Below are 21152 nucleotides of genomic sequence, written 5' to 3'. Positions count from 1 at the left end.
CTTTTGTGAGGTATGAATGAACAGAATTACTTCAAACATCAATTTAGATTTTGTTGCCTAGAAAACTAAACCGTAAAAAATTCTAACAAACATCTGTTAAAATAAAGTTATAATTTAAATTAAGAACACTAAATCAAATCGAAACATATGCCTACACCATGTAAATACCAATAGAAATACAAAATAAAAAGTCACATTTCGGTGTGCCTTCCACCACGTTCGATGCAATCAATTGTCCTTTTTAAAACATCTTTAACTGCATTATTTATACTACGGGGTTTCGTGCTTACAACACATTCTCGAATAACTGCCTCTAAATGGTTTATATCTCGAAAAGGTCTTTGCTTATACACCTTTTGTTTTAAGTAACCCCACAAGAAGAAATCTAGTGGGGTTATATCAGGAGATCTAGGCGGCCAAAAGTGTTCCATATTGCGACTGATTACTTTGCCCCTAAATATTTCCAAAAGACGCTCTTTAACCACCCTTGTAGTATGAATAGGTGCACCATCACACTGATACCACACATTTCTTACTTGAAGGGGCATATTATCCAAAACTTCAGATAGTTCGGTATTCACAAAGTGTAGGTAGTCCGCAGAATTTAAATTATGTCTAAAAAAGTATGGTCCTATAATTTGATCGTTTAATATGCTACACCATACATTCGTCTTAAACGAATATTGATCTCGACATTCGATTACGAAATATGGGTTTTCTTTTGCCCGCCACCTGCAGTTTTGCGAGCTCACAACGCCATTTGAAAAGAAGGTCGCTTCATCTGTCCATAAAATTTGATAAGGAAAATGATAATTTTCTTCTTTTTCCTCTTGAAACCAAAAAGAAAAATACAAGCGCATATCGAAGTCCTTTTCTTTTAATGTATTGATAAATTTCGGTTTATAGAGCGTAAATTTATTTTTGTGTAAAATACGTCGTACACTCTCTCGGTTAACATCTGTTCTATCTGCAATATCTTGAATATTTGTTATTTTATGTTCTACGACATCCAAACATATTTCAAATTCCACTTCTTCAGTATGTCTAGAAGGCTGATGTGCTTTTCTAAAATTACTCTCAACCGAGCCAGTAGATTTAAACTTAGCTATTATCCTACTAACTGTTGACTGATGAATATTTCCTGCAGGATGTCTGGCATTGAAAATATCAGCTACTTGTCGGTGACAGGTATTCTCGCCGCATATTAAAACGATTTCAATTTTCTCTTGAAGATTCAGCATTTTTACCAACATACTAGACAACGAATAAACTATTTTAAATCTAAAACTGATAAACACTATTTTGAGTTATTCAACAAATGTCATATGTCAATAAAATATTTCGCTTATTCAGTTCAGTTCAATTGTTTCCACAGTACCCTTAGTTTAATTTCATTGTAATTTTTCGTAATTAGTAAATCAAAGTTTAACTGTTTGAAAAGTGCAGTAAAGAATAAATTATTGACTTTTCATTGATATTGGTTTTTAATTATGCTTATGTATCAAGCTATTTCGCAAAAGTAGAAATAAAGTGAAATATTTATCTGTTTTTAAAAACTGTATCAACTTTGCATCATTTTTGGCATAATTTTTTCTGGTGTTTTAAATTTTTACTAAATAAGTTTTATTTAGAATTGCAATTGTTAATGAAAATGCGTTGGATAGATAAGTTAGGCATAAAGCACTAACTTTGATGAGGTTTGTCTAAATTTGAGAAATCGGCAAATCTCAAATTTTCGAAAAACTGTAAAAAAACTAAATTTGTACTAGAGAGCTGAAAATTGGTATAAGGGTAAAAAATGAAAAAACAATCATCTTTTTTCTTCACCGATTTTAGAAATTTCGAGCAATAACTGCTTTTCTGAACATTTTTTGGATAAAATGTCAAATTTGACAGGGAAGAAAAATCACTTGATCGGTCATATGCATGTCTTTTGGCATCATTTTTAAAGCACAACCTAATGGAGATATCAAAAGTTGCTTGAAGAGATGAACAAAAAAAAATCCCATTTGATGTGGACTTTATGTGTGACACTGTATATATATATATATATATATATATATATATATATATATATATATATATATATATATTTTCAAGAAATGTCAAGTTTCTAAACCATCAAGGCCAGTAACTGTTTCCATTAGGGCAGCACTTTGAAGTTCTTTATCTGCAATAAGAATTCGAAGAATTTGAATAGTAATTCGTTACTAATCAAAGATCAAAGTTAAATCATCTTTGTCGAACTATATTTACAAGATTCCTTATGGCAATATCCAATGTTTGAATTAATAAAGGTAGATGTCACACATATCGTGGACTTGCCGAATTACTTTGAGTTCTGTGGCTGGTAAACTCTGCATTACCAGCATATTACCAGTTCCACGTCAGATGAGTTCGCGGACAGTCTTACCAGATCTACCGCTTTTGAATTAGATCTACCCAATAATATAAAAGATGTGTCAGACTAGGTGAAATTTTCATAAGCCCTATGTTAACCATCGAAAAGGTCACTGGCGACATTAATGACAAGGCTAATTGGATTTACTCTTTACTGCCACAATAGATCTACCGTTTTACACTAGGAGCAAAGCATAAGGCAGTGTTGTTACTACTCGAAAAAAAATTGATAGTAGTATATATATTGAAAAAAGTAGCATTTCATAGAAAATTGCAGCTTTTGGGTGAGAGGTTCGCAAAACTGATTCATTTTGAAAAGTGGCAGTTGACTTATGAAAAGTGACAAAAGACGTGTGAAAATGCTCTCTAATCGTCTACCATAGTTACTGTGCCTTATCTCATCTCTGTCTCAGTTATGATACATCACTTGTCACTCTTGTCAGTTAAAGTTTGTAAACAATAAGTTGAAAGTTTCTTAAATATAATAAAATGGGTAAAACGTAACTTGTTAATGTTGAACGTCAAATTGTTCTACCTCTTTAACATTGTTGATATTTTGATGTGGCAGCACTGGTTTAGGGCAATATTTTGAAGTAGTTCAAAAGATATGAATTGAATAGTTTTTTGGCTGCCAGTACATTAAAAAAACACATAGTTCTGAAATTTCACTCCACGATCCAATCCACAGTTTCAACGAAATGGTTATTTGCAAATTTTTTCTTCAAGGAACGTGTAAATTTGGTGATTTTTGCAATTTTGAACACCAAATTAATGGTAAGTTGATCAATATCATCTGTATGTAATCTGATATAAAAATGCTTCCAGTTTTGTTTCAGACAGTTTCAACAACTTCCAAAATGGGACATCAATTCTTAGGAAACCAAATTTCGGTACTACCCAACCTCAATCAAATTTTGGTACTACCCAACTACAATCAAATTTTGGTACTACCCAACCTCAATCAAATTTTGGTACCCCCCAAACTCAATCAAATTTTGGTAACCCCCAACTTCAACAATCAAAATCCACAGTACAAACTTCTCCCCCGAGTACTGCCGATACAGCTACTCTTGTTAAATCTGTTGTAAATGATATGACTTCAGCTGAAAAAGGAGGTCAGTGGTTACTTTCTTGTTATGCACCATTCAAAGAAAAACCCGCTTTCCCTGGTTTCGAGGATCAGAGCTTTGAAGAGATGCGTCTTGCTTATTATGAAGCAATGAAAAGTGGTACCTTAGATCAATATGTAAGTATTATTTATTGGTTTTAATTGAAAAATCCTTCATTACTCAAAAAAATAATATAGATCAATTGTACAACAAAGCCACAAATGATATTAGATAGTAGATGGAAAGTTGTACATGGAAAGGTTTGTCAGTTTTTTCATAACACATTACACCAGGGTTTACTATTTTCAAACAGTTCTAGCTCTTTTTTTTGTTCCTATGAGCCTTATTTGAGTAGATAGGAGTTTTTAAATTGATATGATTTGATTCTTTGTATGAATTCATTATTTGAAATTTCAATCTCTCGGTAGTGAGTTATAGAGGTTAGGTTAGGTCAAAAGTCAGTGGGTCTATTAGACCCTCCACCGCAAACCGCAAGGAATTATTGTGGTTCACACCTATTCAAATTTGACCAAATAAACCCAGCTTCTTAACGAAGCCTATTAGTTTATATGGTGAGTGATCTTTCAGGTCAGATGGTAAGAGTGTGGTTCTACCAAACTCTGTCCGCAGCGGGGCAGGCACAGAGTATATGCTCTGCTGTTTCATTATTTTCCAAACAAAGGTGACACCAATGTCTTCTGACAGTCCGAGTCTCTGTATATGATGATTCAGATGACAGTGACCTGTAAGAAGGCCTGTTACACAGCGTAGTTCATCCCTACTGTAGTCCAACAACTGTTTGGTTTCAAGCTTCGAAGGATGAATGAACGCCATGGAGTGAGCCATTCCTGAATGGTTCTGCCAGAAGTCCATAAATCTTGTCATCCAGGTATTCAATGTTTGTTTAGCAAAGCCTAAAGCAATGCCAATGACAGGTTATGGTCCGATGAAGCTACTTGCAGCACCCCCCTTTGCAAGGGAGTCAGCAGCCTCATTGCCTTCCAGGCCAGTGTGGTCAGGAATCCAGACCAGAGACAATTTGTTAAGTCTTCCTATTGAGGAGAGTCGATTTTGTAAATTTGCTACCAATTTGGACGTTGCTCAGTAGGAGCCAAGAGCTTCCATCGCCGCTTGACTGTATGAGAAAATTTTTATTAACTTGTGTGTGAGGTTGGGTTCTACCAATCTCTCCGCACACAATTCAATAGCATAGATTTCTTCTTGAAATACAGTCGCATAGGTCCCTAGGTAGGTAGATATCTCTGTCCTGGGTCTGCAACTGAAAACAACTACACCAAAGCCTGAAGGTGTTTTTGATCCATCTGTGAACCAACAACTATCTGCTCTTAATATTTCCTTCTCCCGGAGGGTCCAGTCCTGTCTACTCGGGAAATATACTGTATAGGGCAGTTTGTAGTTGTCAGTTGGAGGCATAATGTCAGAGGTCATTCCCCGAAAACTGAGACTTCCAGTGTCAGCAGTTTAGTGTACTCTGCATTAGATTGTGATTTGTGCAACTGGCAATGTGCACAAGTCTATATGCCGTAAGTCTAGCCTCGCTCTCCAGAAAAATGTGGAGGAGGTAGATCTAGAAGGATCTCCTGGCTGCTGACGGTGTGGTACTGATGGCACTACAGATAGCCAGGCAAGCCTGTCACTGTAAGCCAGAGAGCTTCGCCTGGATTGTTTTCTGTAAAGCCTTCGACCACCAGGCAATTGCTCCATAAGTGATCATTGGTCAGACAATCATCACATAAATCCAATGAATTTGTTATAGAGATAACTACAGACTCATTCCTGGGACTTTTTATATTTGCTTTGAAGCACACTTCTAACACATACATTTTATTATTCTGTACCTATTAATTATGCATATATGTGATCATCCATACAGTTTTTATGTGGTTATGGATATTTCTTAGAATTTTCTGACTATTGCAACAACATTATAAAGTATAATTTGAAGCGTATTAATAATTTTAGATTTTGATGAATACTCTATTACTTTCAGTTGCTTGTCTCCATGTAACAATATTATAACTTAATGAGGGAGCTAAAGACTAATAAATGTATGGTAATGAATTTCTGTTAAGTGAGGATTTGAGATGATTCATAGTGAAATCTGATCGATTCAGTTTTATACACTAATTGTTTTATGTGATCAAACCACAATAACTGTCATCAATGTTTATACCTAGAAAATTATTGTTAATGTAAGTAATTATTATTTTTGATTTGAACAAAACCTCAATGATTCATGGAAAAATGTGTATATTTTGTTTTATCTAAGTTCAGAAGAACATGGTTATTATTGCACTACTGCACGAACTGTTTAACATTCAATGCTTTTTTGATAATGAAAATTTCTATATTTTTTGCCAGTTTCATTGATATCCTGTAGTAGGGCTTCCTATGGAAATTATAATTTACAGGTTTCAAGTTATCCACAACTATAAAGTATACTTACTGAGAATTGAACCCTTCCGTTTTATGAAGGGAATCATGAGAATTTATGAAAAGTATACAACATTCTGAATGTTCTTTTATGGTTCATGTCCATATTGTCCATTTTTATTATCTTGTCGAGTAACTACGTAAAAGAAAATATTTAGACATTTAATCCACCTTAGTGACTGGAATTTCATAATAAAGTGTTTTTATTGAGTTTTTACCCTTTATTGCTTTTGCCCAGCTATTTACTATAACATTTTGTATTTACCATTATTAACAAATGTAAAAATCACTCATTTGAATTTTTTAGTATATTCCCTTTCATATTACTTTTCAGGATAATTATCAAAGAAATGAGAAACTAGTTTTTGTTTTGTTTTCAGAAACAACAAGTTCATATGATGATTCAGCAGATTCAAATGAAGATAAAATCTCTTCAGAACCCTTCACCTGATATGATTAATTTACTGAAAAATATATACAATACTCCACCTTCATCACAGTCAGGAGTTTTTTCGGGAAATTTATTCAATAGTCCTAATACTACGTCACTCAATCAGCAGGGTACAGGCTTTGGACAACAAAATACTTCAATATTTGCTCAGGCAAACCAGAACTTGTTTGGTGGAACTCAGCAACAACAAACCACTCCTCAAACTTCTTTTGGTTCCACAGGAACTAATATTTTTGGAACAACTTCACAAAATAATGTGTTTGGAGGTCAAGCAATCAGTAATAATCCTTTCACCACCTCACAACCTTCGGCGCAGACTGCAAATACCAGTATTTTTGCAAAGAACAATTTCAGCTTTGCGTCTGCTGCTAACTCTGTTTTTGGTGTGCAACAGGCTCCTCAACAACCATCAGGATCTATTTTTGGAGGAAATAGTAATGCTAGTGTGACGGCACAACCAGTTTCACAACAAAATGTATTTGGGGGTCAGAGCGTTTTTGGACAGCCTGTTCCTCAGAATACTGGACTTTTCAATACTAGCTCTGTTTCCCAGCAGCCACAAACTAGCATATTTGGATCGCAACCACCAGTCCATACTTCGCAAACAGTTACTGAAAATAATCAGGCTCCTACAAATATCTTTGGAGCTGCTGCAGCTCAGACCAAAACTGCAGGATCCATCTTTGGGCAACAAACAGGACCTAGCGAACCTAATCCTATTTCAATTTTTGGTCCTACAAAACTCAATGTTGCGAACCAAGAACCCAATATTAGCATTTTTGGTGGATCAGCAGTAGCAAGCAGTTCAGTTCAATATGATGAAAGTTTGTACTCCAAATTAGAAGATTTAACTGAAGAAGAAGTTAAATGGTTTCAAAGTGATAGTTTAGATATTAATGGAATACCAGAAAAACCACCCACTTTTGAGATGTGTTTCAGAACTTAAATTCAGTATTGATGTCTTGTAAATGATTGTTGATTTTAGAGTCTGTTAACATTATTGTACTTTATTTATTTATATTTGCATTTTTGTTCTGGAGAATAAATGTATAGAAGCCAAAGCCCCCAAAACAATTACTGTCACAAGGAGAAGAAGTAGAAAGCCAATAAGCTTTTTTCCAAAACACTAAGCCTCTTAAAAATATACTCTTTCAATTAATAGGTCTACTTTTGACTATGATTTTGAGCAATCACTGTGAAAGGTAAGAAAATTTTCCTAAACCAATTCAACAGTCTAACGGCGTAAGCAAGAAAAACATAATCTTGCCGCAGAGAGAGTTCTTTACTGAGGTTACCTTTTGTGAGTGGCGTTGTTCTACCTTGAGGTTAGTATACGTCTACACTGGCATCCATATGGTGCAGGATTCTTCCGTCTATAAGCTACACATCCTCTCTGTAATCCTCTAATTGTCCTTATTGATATGGACCGTTGCACATTTGTTCATCCCGATAGCATGCATGTACTCATCCTCCACCCTTAAGAATTAAGGGAGATTTTTTTGGGGTCAACACGTTTGTCTTGTGTCTTTGATATAGATTATTATTATTAGTATTGAAATGGAACTTTTGCAATAATTTTTTTATGCATTCAATGGTTAACATAAGATATCAAAGTGGTAGAAATAGCACGTTACAAGATAAGACTTTGTTGGTTCTTTGTTCGCCCAAGTTTCAACTTTTGAGAGTTTTCGTTCATATGGGCACAATACGGAAACAGTAATTTTAATCAACCATTTACCACTAAGTTTACAAATAGACCAAACTACTGAGTTTACTCGAAAAAATTCAACTTTGTCATTACATCACTCTGATCACCTGCTATGAAGATATTATAAGAGTGGACTGGAAATAATGAAATTGGAAAGGCTCATACACATAAAAAATTAACAAATGAATAAATAATTATATACAAAGAATAAATTGTATTCTAGTTACATCATACCATCAATAGAAGTATGGCGTTTACAAAGCATCTATTACATTTTTAAAAACGAAAGTTTTTCATGATTTATGAAACGGAAAAATAGTTCATTTGAAAAACATTTTGTTTCTTCAACTGCAACTCCAATCGCAATCAGCAGAATATATCTTACCCATCATGTTATACTTTTTCCATTTCAATTAACTTGAACTGAAATTGTAGGAGTGAATCTCCACATGTGTCTGGTAGAGACTATGGGGTTGATACGTGGTACAACACTACTTTCTGGTGCACAACATTGGATGTCTAACTTGTATTGGCCAGGTGTGAAAAAAATTACATTGCATTCGTGATTCGCTCTGGTGTGTGGTTCGAGAAAAGGTAATACTTTCCTGAAAAAAAAAAAGTACAATGTGGATATTTTGTTGTGTTAGTGTGATGGGTGGATATTATCATCGTTATGAAAATAGAAATGCTTGTACTTAACAATTGTGAATTTGTCTTGAACTACTTGAACGTTTCGAGCAATATCACCCGAATTGACAGAGAAGAATAATGTTGGGTACTTTATTTAACCATCCAGCCCCCCAATTATTTTTCAGCTACTATTGTTTTTACTAGTGCAGAATTCAAACACATGGGGAATGTTCCTCAATTTGGGTTATTACAACAAATGCAAGTTTGAACAAAATAAAGTTGAGTTTAATTCATGAGTTTTTCAAATTCACTTCGAAAAGTATTCAAATTGATGTTTCAAATGTTGGGTTTTAATTTTTAAAGGAAATTGTTTCTAATTCACATTTGGCAACAGCGCAGCGCCTATATCAAGTTGAAATAATTTATACATACCTAGATATTCTACTTTAAAAAAGGAAAATTATCTTTATAAATCAACAATTAAGGAGGCAAAATATAAATTATAGTTCAATACCACCTCCACAAGCCACATAAACAACAGTTGTTTTATTATTTATTTATATAAAGAAAAATAGGTTAGGTGCACAAAATGTCATATGTCTCAGAACTCGGAACATAAGTAAACAGAACAGCACGCCTCTGAAATATGTCATCTTTGTCTCATACAGGTAACAGATTCATTGTCCTTTATTAGCTATAACCGATGTTGCCAAATGGCGAAATAGAAACAAATCCCTTTAAATGTTGAATGCATTATTTCATTCCTATTTTTAATTATTTAAATAATTTTTTAAAGAAAAAGATTGAAATGATAAGTTTAAAATGCGTTGTTTTAGAGCTCTTTTATGAAAACTACTTGATTTTCGTCAGGAGGAACATTCCCCATTCTAACCTCAATGGGAAAAAATATTTTGTACCAGAAACTTAAAAATGTAGCTTAAAAACGCAAATTTTTCAGACTAATTATGTCAAATACATGATAGAAAATTAGATTATTTCTCACTGAAGTTAATTCAGAAAGAAGTACAGAATGCATAACTAATTGGACTCACACAGAATTCAAATGAAATTCAGTATAATAATGCTATTTACATTTGAGGCGAAAGTTTTCAGATGGAGTTTTGGGTTTTGAAAACGGAAAAGGATTGTTTTCCAAAACTTCGACCAAAAAGATCGTAGAAGGTTATACACTCAAAAAATAGTATGAATAGTAATTTTTACGAGTATAAAAAGGACAATTTTCTAATTTATTGTGACAAGTTATTAAGTGAAAGCAATATTATATTTTTCTCAAAGATTTTTTTTCTTACCAGCAATATTCAATAATTTTGCCTATAAAAAAATTGCTAGGAGTTTATAACATACTTATCTTGACGTTTCGTAGACCTAAATTCGGCCCCGTCTCCAGAATTTATTTAGAAATTTTCTTTTCGAAATTTGCTTTATTTTTTTTTGACAGAAGTCAAAAAACAAAGTCAAAGCTGTTGATTGACTATCTAAGTTAGATGTACTACAAGGTAGTACAAGTAAGACCTATCTTCAAACAACTGTTTACTATGCGTTTCCCACCAGATATAAGAATGTATGCTGATTCTTTGAGTTTATGCTTCGACAATTATTTAGTTTTATAATTTAGTAATTATTTGGTTTTATTAATTTCATTTTGTGTTAGATGATATTACATTAAATTCAATAATAAAAAAAAATTATCTATCAAAGACATTTATTTTAAAAACATTAGGAATAACACTTCTGTCCTTTTTTTTTGTGTACGGCAAGTAATGTGCTTGCTCGTAAGGGCCGTGGGTTAAATCAGACAGAAAAGTATAAATATGTACAAAAAAAATGATAACAAGGGCGCCAAGTAGTTTCTTGTGCACCGACTAGCCTAAACCTGAAATGAAACTACTAAACAATCCAGATATGCGAAAACAATAAGGTGGAATACGACAAAGGAACAAGAATAAAAACGTTGAATGTTGCTTCCCAAAATACGCCTGTTCAACGGATTTATTCTTCACTTATACTACAAACTAAACGCTTATACAAAGGCGAAGACAAAACTATTCGGAAACACCTATTCAGAGAGGTTCATTGCTTTCGTAAACCATAATGTCAGAATACCGCAAAAACAACACCATTAATAAAACTTCTAATCGGTACTTATCTAGCTGCTAGTGATGTGTAGATTCCTATGGCCCGCTAATACGCAAATTCGTGAAAAGCTCTTAATTCCACGTCCACACGGTCGAAATAGGAACACCACCATCCATATGATTTCGGAAAATTTGCGGTTTAATCACTACGTACAAGGCAATAAAGTTCAAAAAGGTCTGACCCCATCCACTTCGACGTGTTCTCAAAGGTAGCACCGTCCGGGCGAAATTTCGATTTACCATATCAGAGAAAAACATCTAAAAAAAAGGTATTCTCGTAAATAATTGATTTCGCGATACATCCGTGCCAAAATAAAATAATGAATGACAAAACTATACGCTTACCTCCCAATGCTCGACTGCCCTAACATTGCCGGAGATGTTTTTAAACGGTCCGGAAGAAATAATTCATTCGATAAAATTCATCCCAATCGATAATAAGGATATTGCAAGATCGCTCCACAGCAGAATTACTCAATCACAATATCACAACAAGGCACGGCAGGTTTATATCCGTCAAAAGACGTAATTTTATATTCGAAAACCAGAATTTGCCTGAAATCAAATCTTCCGAACGTTATCATTCAGTTTCACTCACGAATGCCCTAGAGCGGACGGACGAAAGGAAAAACGTTCCTTTTTTTTTCTTTAAAAAAAAAACTTATCGAGTCGGCTGGAACTATATATCGGGTGTTTCACAAATAGAGTTGCCCTAATTTAATAATTAGCGTTCAACTATTTACAACTAATCGTAACAATGAATAGTCCCAGAAAAGGTCAATAAAAACTGATTCCTCCAATTAAAATGATTTCCGTTCAACATTAAAAAAAGCTTGTTACGAGATATTTTATGTTTAGTGGGTTATATGTAGAGTAAAATCATTAAAGCACTAGTATTATCATGAAGTTTGAAAATCCATCTTTCTGATGGAAATACTTAGACACCAACTAGTCTATTCACATGAGAAGAACATCACATCAAATATACAGTGTTAGCAAAACGAATTTGAAAATAAAACTCCATTTTCAACTTGCAATATTCCTCGCCCACAAAATGATGAAAACCACAAACACATTTGCTAATCTTCAATCAAAAAGCATAAGCTTTGATTCCATACATCATTTCAAATCTGTTTCCTGTTGAAAAACAAAAATCGTTATATTTGAGATTAGACAAAAAAATATATACCCTGTCAATATTCATCATGCAATAATTTTTCTCTTATGAGTTTTTGTTTAAATACAATTTATGATATGTGATGATACAAACTACTGAGAATTCGAAAAATAATTTTGAAATAATGAAACATTTTTGTTTGCCAATATTTGATCATCATATTATTACCTTATACTTATTTCTTGGGAAAGACTGGTTTTGGCTTTCTACTTGGGTCATCCATAAACTCATGGATGCCAGCCGAATCGATAGATTGGTGGAATAAGCTCCCAGGAATGAGGCATGTGAATGAATTCATAAAGAAACCATCGCCCAGATTCACGGAAGACCTGCTAAACCACAATCGTAAGGTTGTAAGGGTAGTGGTGGGTCTACTAATGGGGCATAGCCGGTTCAGGAAACATATAACATGGGTCTGACAGAAGAAACCCAATGCAAGTTCTGTCAAGAAGAGGCAGAAACCGCACTGCATGTGATCTGTGAATGCTAAGCGATAGAAAGGCTGAGACACGCAAGATGCGGGGAAGAAAAACCAGAGGCTGCCAGCTATATGAAGGGGTCAGTGTCCAGGCTATGGAGTCTCATCAAAAAGATTAAGCTAGACAATGAGCTCTAACAACTAAGAAGCATCACAATAGATTTGAAAAGGTCGCATTGAATCAGGCCATGGGCTAGGTACCAGACAAACTAATATAATCTCTTCATGTCATGATGTTATCCAGATTGGTGTTGAAGAGGCAATAAAACGAGTGCCTCATTCCGAAACATTGGATGTCCGCCATCGAGGATGACAGTGTCCTATGTAAGTGGAATATAGTGTATTGTGTAGCAATCCTGTGAATAATATCCGATTCAATTCCATAACGAATGTTTGGAATACAAATTGTATACAGAAAAACGTTTTTTGTATAAATCAGTGTTCATATAGAAGTATTTGTTTCAAAAGTATTTTTCTTTCATGTAATTCAATGTTTATATGAAAGTAGTTTTTTCGAGAGGGCATTTTCTTCCAATTTGTGGTTAAAAGTTACTTATTTGCATGATCTACACATTTTTGTAGAGAGTTATATTTCTGTAATCGACTGCTTTTTCCCTTCCTTTGGAAGATTCCCATATTTTTTGTATAAATATGGAGAAGTGAAAAGCCAAACCCTGTCTTTCCCAAAAATCAATCTCTCCTAAAAATATGCTACTTATAGTTATATTATGTAATGCAAATTCAACTCACTTGGTGCTACCAGCTATAGCTAATCTTGTATCCATTCTATAATTCAGAGTACCATTTTCATAGTCTTGATAGAACTGAACTGATAGAGTTAATTGACGCAAAGTTTTTTCCAAACTATTAGCTATTGACATTTTCAAATCCAAACAATCTCCGGCATTACAATTCACCTCCTCTTGAGCTTTAACCATTTCTCCGTTGAGTGTAACCTCTGAAACAATATTTACTTGAAATTACCATGAGCCCTTTAAAGACTTATTCCTTTGAAATTACCATATAGCAAATTGAATAATGTTGTAAATACACTCATGTGCATAAAAGACGACCACCTTGAAAGGTTAATATATTTCTAAATAAGGCCCATTTCATACACACGATACGACGAAAAACAAAGTTATGTTTCTACCATATAGGTTGGAACACCCTGTCGTGAAATATAGCTTATGGATGACACTATTATTGATGCAAGCTTGGTTCACTCTCTATAGGTACATTGTTTCTTCACTCATTTTGATATGAATCATCAAATAAAGTATTGCTTTTTCTCTGTGTGTAATTTATTTTTTGTAATTATGGAATAATCAACAATTAAACGATAACATAAGTGTCGAACGGTTGAAAAAAACAATAAACCAATTTTTTATTATTGAGTGTTGCGTCCTCTAGCTTGGACAATAGCTTCCATTCTCAGAGACGTTCCACGAATTAGCGCTTAAATATATTTCTGGGGCATGTTATTCCACTCCTGTATGAGCGCAACACAAAATACATTTTTCTTCATAGGTGGTCTTTCGTGATTTCTCACAAGTACCAGTCATACTCTATAGGATTTGCATCCGGGGAACATGCTTGATCAACAGCTGTATTTCACCACAGGGTGTTTTAAACTTATATGATAAAAACATAATTTTGCTTTCCCTCGTATAATGTGTACAAATCATGTCTTATTAGAAATTTTGTTTGATGTAAATTGATCTGGGATAAATCTCCTTCCATTTATTGAAAAGTAAATCAAAATCAGCTAAAAGAAAGGTTATTTGAGAAAAAAATTTGTTAACATTTCAAGCTGGCGGTTTTTTAGGCAGCTGAGTGCATTTTTCTAAACTTTGCCAAAATGGTTAAATATCATTCGCACATTAAAATAAAAAATCTTGTCACAGTTCGAGTCATTGAATATAATATAATTATTTCTCAAAACTTTAGCATCCTTCAAAGAAAAGTTCGAAAAATTTGGAATATATGTTCATACAATACAAAAATAAGCTTTCCAAATATAAGCATGTTATTAACAAACAGTCTGCATATAAATGTTTCAGTACCTCTCTCTCTCTTGCAAGTATCACATGACACAAAAAGCAAGAATCTTTACATTGTATGAGATGAAGTCGTAATCAGATGAATTCACATTCTTCTTATTTTATAGGCATTTTAATTAATATCAAGACAGCTTGGTAATATTCCATATTTTTGGATATGAATATTTAGTTTTTCCATGGAATATTTTGTGAAATAAGATATAAAAATCCTTCAATTTCTCTTCATTCAGTATTATTAGGTTATTTTAAAAGTTTTGTCCGTTTTGATGTCATGTGTTTTTGTAGCTCCAAATCTCAATGAATATTTATTATACTGTGTCGTGGTATTTACTGATTGACAGAGAATTAATTTTTTTCTCTCTTTTCTGCTTTTTATTATATGATGTCTTTAATCGATTTTTGGCCATACAACCACTTTTTGATGATGAAAAACGACGTTTTTTATTGTCATCTGTGCTTTTGTTGAATGAAAAATTGTAATTTTATTAGAATTTTTGATATTGAAAAGAAACCGAAACGCACACTTTCTGTTGTATATTGAAAAATGTTTTTTTATAAATTGCATTATTAAAGACTAACCTACAATATTTTTCCAATAAAAACGACATTTTGTTTCTTAAATTTCTCGATGTCAACCCTAACCCTACAAGTCATCAACCTAACCTTGGCCAATCCAACCTCCAAGTCCATACACCCCAAATGAAATAACCCAACCTCCAAGTCCACCTCAAATTGGCCCAACCCAAGTCACCCACCCTCGTCTACCCCAAAACCCACCCCAACCCAAATGAGGAGTGATAAATTTTGGAATCCGGAATACACTTTTTCCGACCAATTGGACCCCCAGGAAACGTTTGCAATACGATTTGGATCTTAAATCGAAAAAATTCGACATTTCACCTTTAGTGTATCTCGAAAACGGTGAACTTGTCCAGAAAGCGGTTATCGCTATCGTATTGTGCGCCTCTTAAATACCCTCATGCGACTCTCAAATCGAAATGCCTGGGTGCTATCAACCTAACCTATTGAAATTGAACCAAAGCACGGCCTAATCAACCAAACATTTGACGAAGATAGTGTTAATATACGTACCGTTCGCTAAATTCGTTCTGGAGATTTTAGCCTAGAAAATGAGGCCCGAAGTGGTCGACCTACAGTCGAGGATTTAAGGTCTCTGGTGGAGACTGACCCATCACAAGCGGTGTGAATGATCGACAAATATTTTCACATTTCGAGGTCTGTTCTTTGATTTCGCGCAACCAAAACGATACTTTTTTGGAAAAGCGGATCCTCTACGACAACAGAAGACGTTCAGGATAGTGGTTGAAAATCGATGAGCCATCCAGGCACTTCCCAAAGGGAAAATTCACAAAAATAGACCATGGTTATGGTGGTCAGCGACTGGTGTCATTCACTATTACTTTCTGCAAACCATCAGCAGCAGCCGCCGGCAATGTTCAACAGAAGAGGTCCGACTCTGCTCCACAACGCCCGTCCGCACGTTTCACAAATCACCGTCCGAAAATTGAACGAATTGAGCGTCGAAGTTTTGCGTCACCCACCTATAGTCTTTCGTAGACTATAGGCGTCGCCAACCGCCTATAGTCTTTTCAAGCACTTCAATAACATTCTCACCGGTAAAACCTTCGCCAAACAGGACTAGGCAAAAATGGCCTTCTTCGACTTCATCGAATTCCGAGCACGCAATTTTTATGCTGACGAAATTAATCGATTTGTGTTACGTTGACAAAGGCACAAATGACACTAATTTTGATTAAATTGAATAAGTATTCACTGAGATATTACAGTTTAAAGTAGACCCATAAAAAAGAACAAAAATTTAGAATCAACCTAATATTATAGTTAGGAAAATTTATAACTTTGTTTCCTCTCAATCCAGCATATTTCTTCAAAAAGACAATAGTGTTTCCCCTTCCCCGAATCCATTAGTATTTCAGATATGAAGGTTTGATACATACCCCAATCCAAAGGAGACATTCTCACAATATCCAGCATTCTAGACGTCAAATTGATCCCCTTCAGCAAAGCAACTCCTTTAGATTCGGTTCCAAGCAAAAGCCACCGCAGATCAACCAACTCAGTGATGTGATCTGAACAAATTTTGTTGACATCAATGTCATTTTTGGCGGTAGCATTTTCGCCGTCCAAGTCTTGATATAGACTTGAAAGCTTCGAGAGAGGACATCTGTCCACCGGTATAGGTACCCGACAGCTCTCTTGACCTTCGATCAACATTGTTTTTGTAGGGGTGTACTGCAACTCCATCTCCTGAGTAGTTAAGTTGGCGATGTCAAGTACCAAATAGAACTGGGAATTTCTGAAAGGTAAGATAAGAAAGAATGGAAAAGGACAAATGAAACTTAGATATTTCAGTGTATTTTAATGTTAACATATGCCACGAAAAGGATTTGAAGCTTTATAACTTCTATTTATTATATGCGAGTGCTTTCGATAGCTGGTTGTGCTATCATCTATGATAGCTCTGTTGTTGTTGTTTAAACTAGTTTTTGCATTTTTTTCATGTGAACTCGTCATTACTAGATACACAGGTACAAAATGATATGACACAATAAAAAGTTTTAAAGTTTTAGACCTTCTCCACAACAGAATTGTCATAACTCAGAAAGGGGTGTTATACCAAAATAGTTCACGAATAAATTTCTTGTTTGAAATTCATAGTTGTAGTGACATAACTCATAAATTATCACTATGTATGTCAAATAAAAATTTAAAATGTACAATGATCCTCACGGCATAATGACACAACTCAAAACTCATGATCTTCTACTAAACATGAAATTTGACATTATTCTTGAGAACAAATGAAAATCCTGAGTGTTATTTCACAACTACAAAAAGTGACACTAGCATATTTTAGTAGAACCGAGTTTAATTTGAGTTGTGGCCTTTTTGCAATTAAGATATTGTTACGTTTTTCCCCCATGGGTTTACCAATAATTGGCTATACTGAACAATAATCAAACTTAACTTTATTTCACTTTTAATACAACAAAACACTTCAACTTAAACTTCAACTATTATTCAAATGTCTATTGCCTTATTAGATCGCTTCGAGTACCGCACTGTCACTTCCACTTGACTGTCTCAATAGGCGAGTGGATCGTGTTTATGTTTGGCAATCGAAGGCCATAGAAAATTCGTCGGAATTCCATAGAAGCCGGTGACATTATTCTCGCCACATCTAGAATGGCAGCGAACATTGAACATTCGCGAAAAGTCGGTCGGACTGAACGCGGTTTTAGCCATGTCACAATTGGTTTATGGCTACCAGTGACGGTCGGCGTTATTTTCTTTAGGACATTATTTACAACACTACCCCCTTCACTGAGGTTGTTCGCCTCGAACAACATTTCATCACGACCCATGTCAAGACTCAGTCTCTCTATGTGGACAACTTTAGACTTGCTTCTGGGTGACAATTGGATTCCGTACACCAGATCGTTAATATTTTTGGTTACCAAGTAATGTGCTTGTCATGGTCTCTGCAATTTTGGACTCAAACCTTAGCGGCGTTGGGGTTGGTAGAGCCACATTGCATCGCCCTCTTTGAAGCTCACTGGTAGCGACTTTTTGTCAAGTCTTCATCCTGTCACTGGATAGCTGTAATTTGATTCTGACAAAATTCGTGTATAATTTCCAGTTTCTCCTTCAGGTCGTTCACATACTTTGAAAGATGTACCTCTGATGGTGAATCCGCTTGTTTGTTTTTAACCCCTTTCTTGCAACCAAGTGTTATCTATCCTTTACACTTGGCTGTACCGTACTGACGAAGGCTAAATAGACAGAAACACGTGTCTGCGTTTTGCCCACTTTCCTATGAGTGCTTGTCCAATAACTCATTTTCATTGATAATACCAACTCACTCAATATCCATCTTTCATGTTTGATTTATCTTGGACCCGGATGTCACGCAGGTTGCTATAGCTGCACCCGTAACGAAGTTGGGAGTTAGTCCTTGTAATCACAAGGTCTTCCAACGATGTCACGAAACTGCGGTTGGCCCCTGATGATGAATCTGCTTGTTTGTTTTTGACCCCTTTCTTGCAACCAAGTGTTATCGATCCTTTACACTTGGCTGTACCGTACTGACGAAGGCTAAATAGCCAGAAACACGTATATATATATATATATATATATATATATATATATATATATATATATATATATATATATATATATATATATATATATGTATATATATACATACATATATATATATATATATATATATATATATATATATATATATATATATATATATATATGAAAATTTTCCTCCTATATATTGAATTGAAGTTTAAAACTTTCATTTATTCATTGATATAAACAGAAATCTTAAACAAAAACATAAAAATTTAATTGCAATCATAAACATATACAAATACAAATTAAATTGCAATCAAGCAAACAACTTATTTCTGACTTGAAATCATTTAGAGAATAGCTGAAAATATCTACATGTTGAAAAACATTTTCATTTCGGAACATTTGAATAATTGGAGAGAAACAACCGTAATTAGTTGAATGAAACAGTGTTTTGAAAATTTTATTAGTGACACTAGTTTGTCTATTCACATTCGAATTACCAAAGGATATGATTTCATCACAATCAATATTGCCTGTTAAAAGCACAAATCATTATTTACTCTCCAATTTTTTATTGTTGATCAATTGAGATGGTGACGAATATTTTTATATGAGTATTCCCTGCCTCTGAGACACACCTCAGAAGCATAAACCCTCAAAAATACATCCTATACAGCTCCAATCTGTCTATTATGAATTTCATGATAGGAACTTCAGATACAGTCATCAGACCTATTTTGATTTCTGTTAAAATTTTGGTACATGGGATGTTTCGCTTTGTTGTGTTTAGTAGTTTTACTAATTTCTCTCACATGAAGATTTCACACATGCAGTCAAGCCACGATTGAAGTCAGTCGATTCCAGGCACACTGCTGTTTGGGTCTGATTTTTTCTTCACTGACGAGGGATAATAAACTGAAACCAGTCTGCAGGTGATTATACCAGTGCGATCCTGCTGTTATATATGAAGCATCTGCAAGAGGTATCCATGAGGTAACTTGCATTAATGCCTATCGAATATAATTGAATATCCATCGTAGTATTAGCCGGGGAAGTAGTTGTTTTCCAGCAAACATTCACCAGACCCTACCGTGTAGGAACGTTGGGAGAGATATATTTTCCGCAGTTTCGTTTTGAAATATACATTTTTTTAATACAATAGTCATGAGACTCATTTCAGTTTCCGCCATAATTATAATATTGAATAAATAAAATGAAAACTGAAAGGTGTCTGCCACTTGAAATTTGACTTTGAATATGTCTATGAAATGCAAAAAATGGTAAAGTTATCTCAATGGTATGTAACAAAGTTTCTTGAGTACAATAATGCTTCGATATCAAGTGATGATTTCATATGACTATAAAAAACAAATAAATGTTAGGTTTCACTCTTAGATCTGCTTAGGAAATATCTCTCTCATCCTTTACAATAATACAATTTAATAATACAAATTTACAATTCGATGCCCCGCATATAATATGAATATTGATATATCTGAAAGTGTTCAAAACAAGTTTTTAAGTTGCTCTGAATATAATTTATGGTGTCATATTGGTGAATATAACTACAAAATTATATCGGACATTCTTGATTTGAATACTCTGGCTCATAGATTAGAATCAGATCTTACACTAATTCACTAAATAATCAAACATTAAATCCCGGGAATTTTTTGAACCTATAACTTTAAATTTGAATCCAAAGAGAACTAGAAACAGAGAAATCTTCAGTACCTTTTTATCATACCAACTATAGCCAGAATGAGTTTTTAGGTAGAATTTTGAGACTTGCAAACACATACAATGTATATTACTGGAATTTTATTCCCAACACCAAACCGTTTTTTAACACCTCGACACGTGTTTCAAACCAAGTGATCATCTTCAAGAGGAAGATTAATCTTTTTTGATTGAAACACGTGTCGAGGTGTTAAAAATAATGGTTTGGTGTTGAGGATAAAACTCCAGTTCGATTGATGACGTATTTATTTTGTACAAATTCATGTTGAATATAGAATAAAGAAAATACTTTTGTCTAGTTTCTACTGTGTTTATTTATTCGTTACGACCGGTTTCGGCTTATAAGGCCATTTTCAAGAAACCGGTCGTAACGAATAAATAAACACAGTAGAAACTAGACAAAAGTATTTTCTTTATTTTATATTCAAAACTCCAGTAATATTAATTACTACACCAAAGGTTCCAAACAGTGCATCACAAGTACATAAAAATGTAGATTTACAACTTTTTAATTTTTCTTTGGAATCATTTGAAAAGACTGAGAAGATTGTAACTAACTGGCTTATTTTTGCCTATTTTATATTTTTTTACTACATCTAGCTGATAAGGCAATGTCGTCAATGAATGAATAAATGAAACAAAAATACAGTGCCTCTGT

The 21152-nt window shown here is 34.1% G+C and overlaps 2 protein-coding genes and 1 long non-coding RNA gene across 3 annotated transcripts in view; 1 reads left to right on the top strand and 2 right to left on the bottom strand.

Moving 5' to 3' along the window:
* Positions 1 to 2809: 2809 nt before the first annotated feature.
* LOC111507471 (uncharacterized) lies at positions 2810 to 7475 on the top strand. Its single transcript, XM_023162772.2, has 3 exons — positions 2810 to 3174; positions 3237 to 3646; positions 6344 to 7475. Exons 1-3 carry the CDS (start codon positions 3099 to 3101, stop codon positions 7358 to 7360), a joined length of 1503 nt encoding a protein of 500 aa, XP_023018540.2. The 5' UTR covers positions 2810 to 3098; the 3' UTR covers positions 7361 to 7475.
* Positions 6924 to 21152, bottom strand: part of brun (trafficking protein particle complex subunit brun) — a 33643-nt gene continuing 19414 nt past the window's right edge. The window contains exons 8-10 of the mRNA XM_074181045.1: positions 16606 to 16964; positions 13314 to 13521; positions 6924 to 8727 (exon numbers count right to left, since the gene is read on the bottom strand). Of these exons, the coding sequence (XP_074037146.1) occupies positions 8532 to 8727; positions 13314 to 13521; positions 16606 to 16964 (763 nt within the window). The 3' untranslated portion in view covers positions 6924 to 8531. The remainder of the gene's footprint in view (positions 8728 to 13313; positions 13522 to 16605; positions 16965 to 21152) is intronic.
* Positions 10459 to 13301, bottom strand: LOC141485072 (uncharacterized). Its single transcript, XR_012466996.1, has 2 exons — positions 11254 to 13301; positions 10459 to 11166 (listed from the first exon to the last, which is right to left on the bottom strand). It is a non-coding gene; the product is annotated as an uncharacterized lncRNA (long non-coding RNA).

The sequence above is a fragment of the Leptinotarsa decemlineata genome, unplaced genomic scaffold (genome assembly GCF_025532065.1).
Source record: "Leptinotarsa decemlineata unplaced genomic scaffold, Ldec_3_MD MMD2_tig00026307_RagTag_RagTag, whole genome shotgun sequence".
Lineage (NCBI taxonomy): Eukaryota > Metazoa > Arthropoda > Insecta > Coleoptera > Chrysomelidae > Leptinotarsa > Leptinotarsa decemlineata.
The sequence above is the reverse complement of the archived record's forward strand: the minus strand, read 5'-3'. Positions and strand labels throughout refer to the sequence as shown.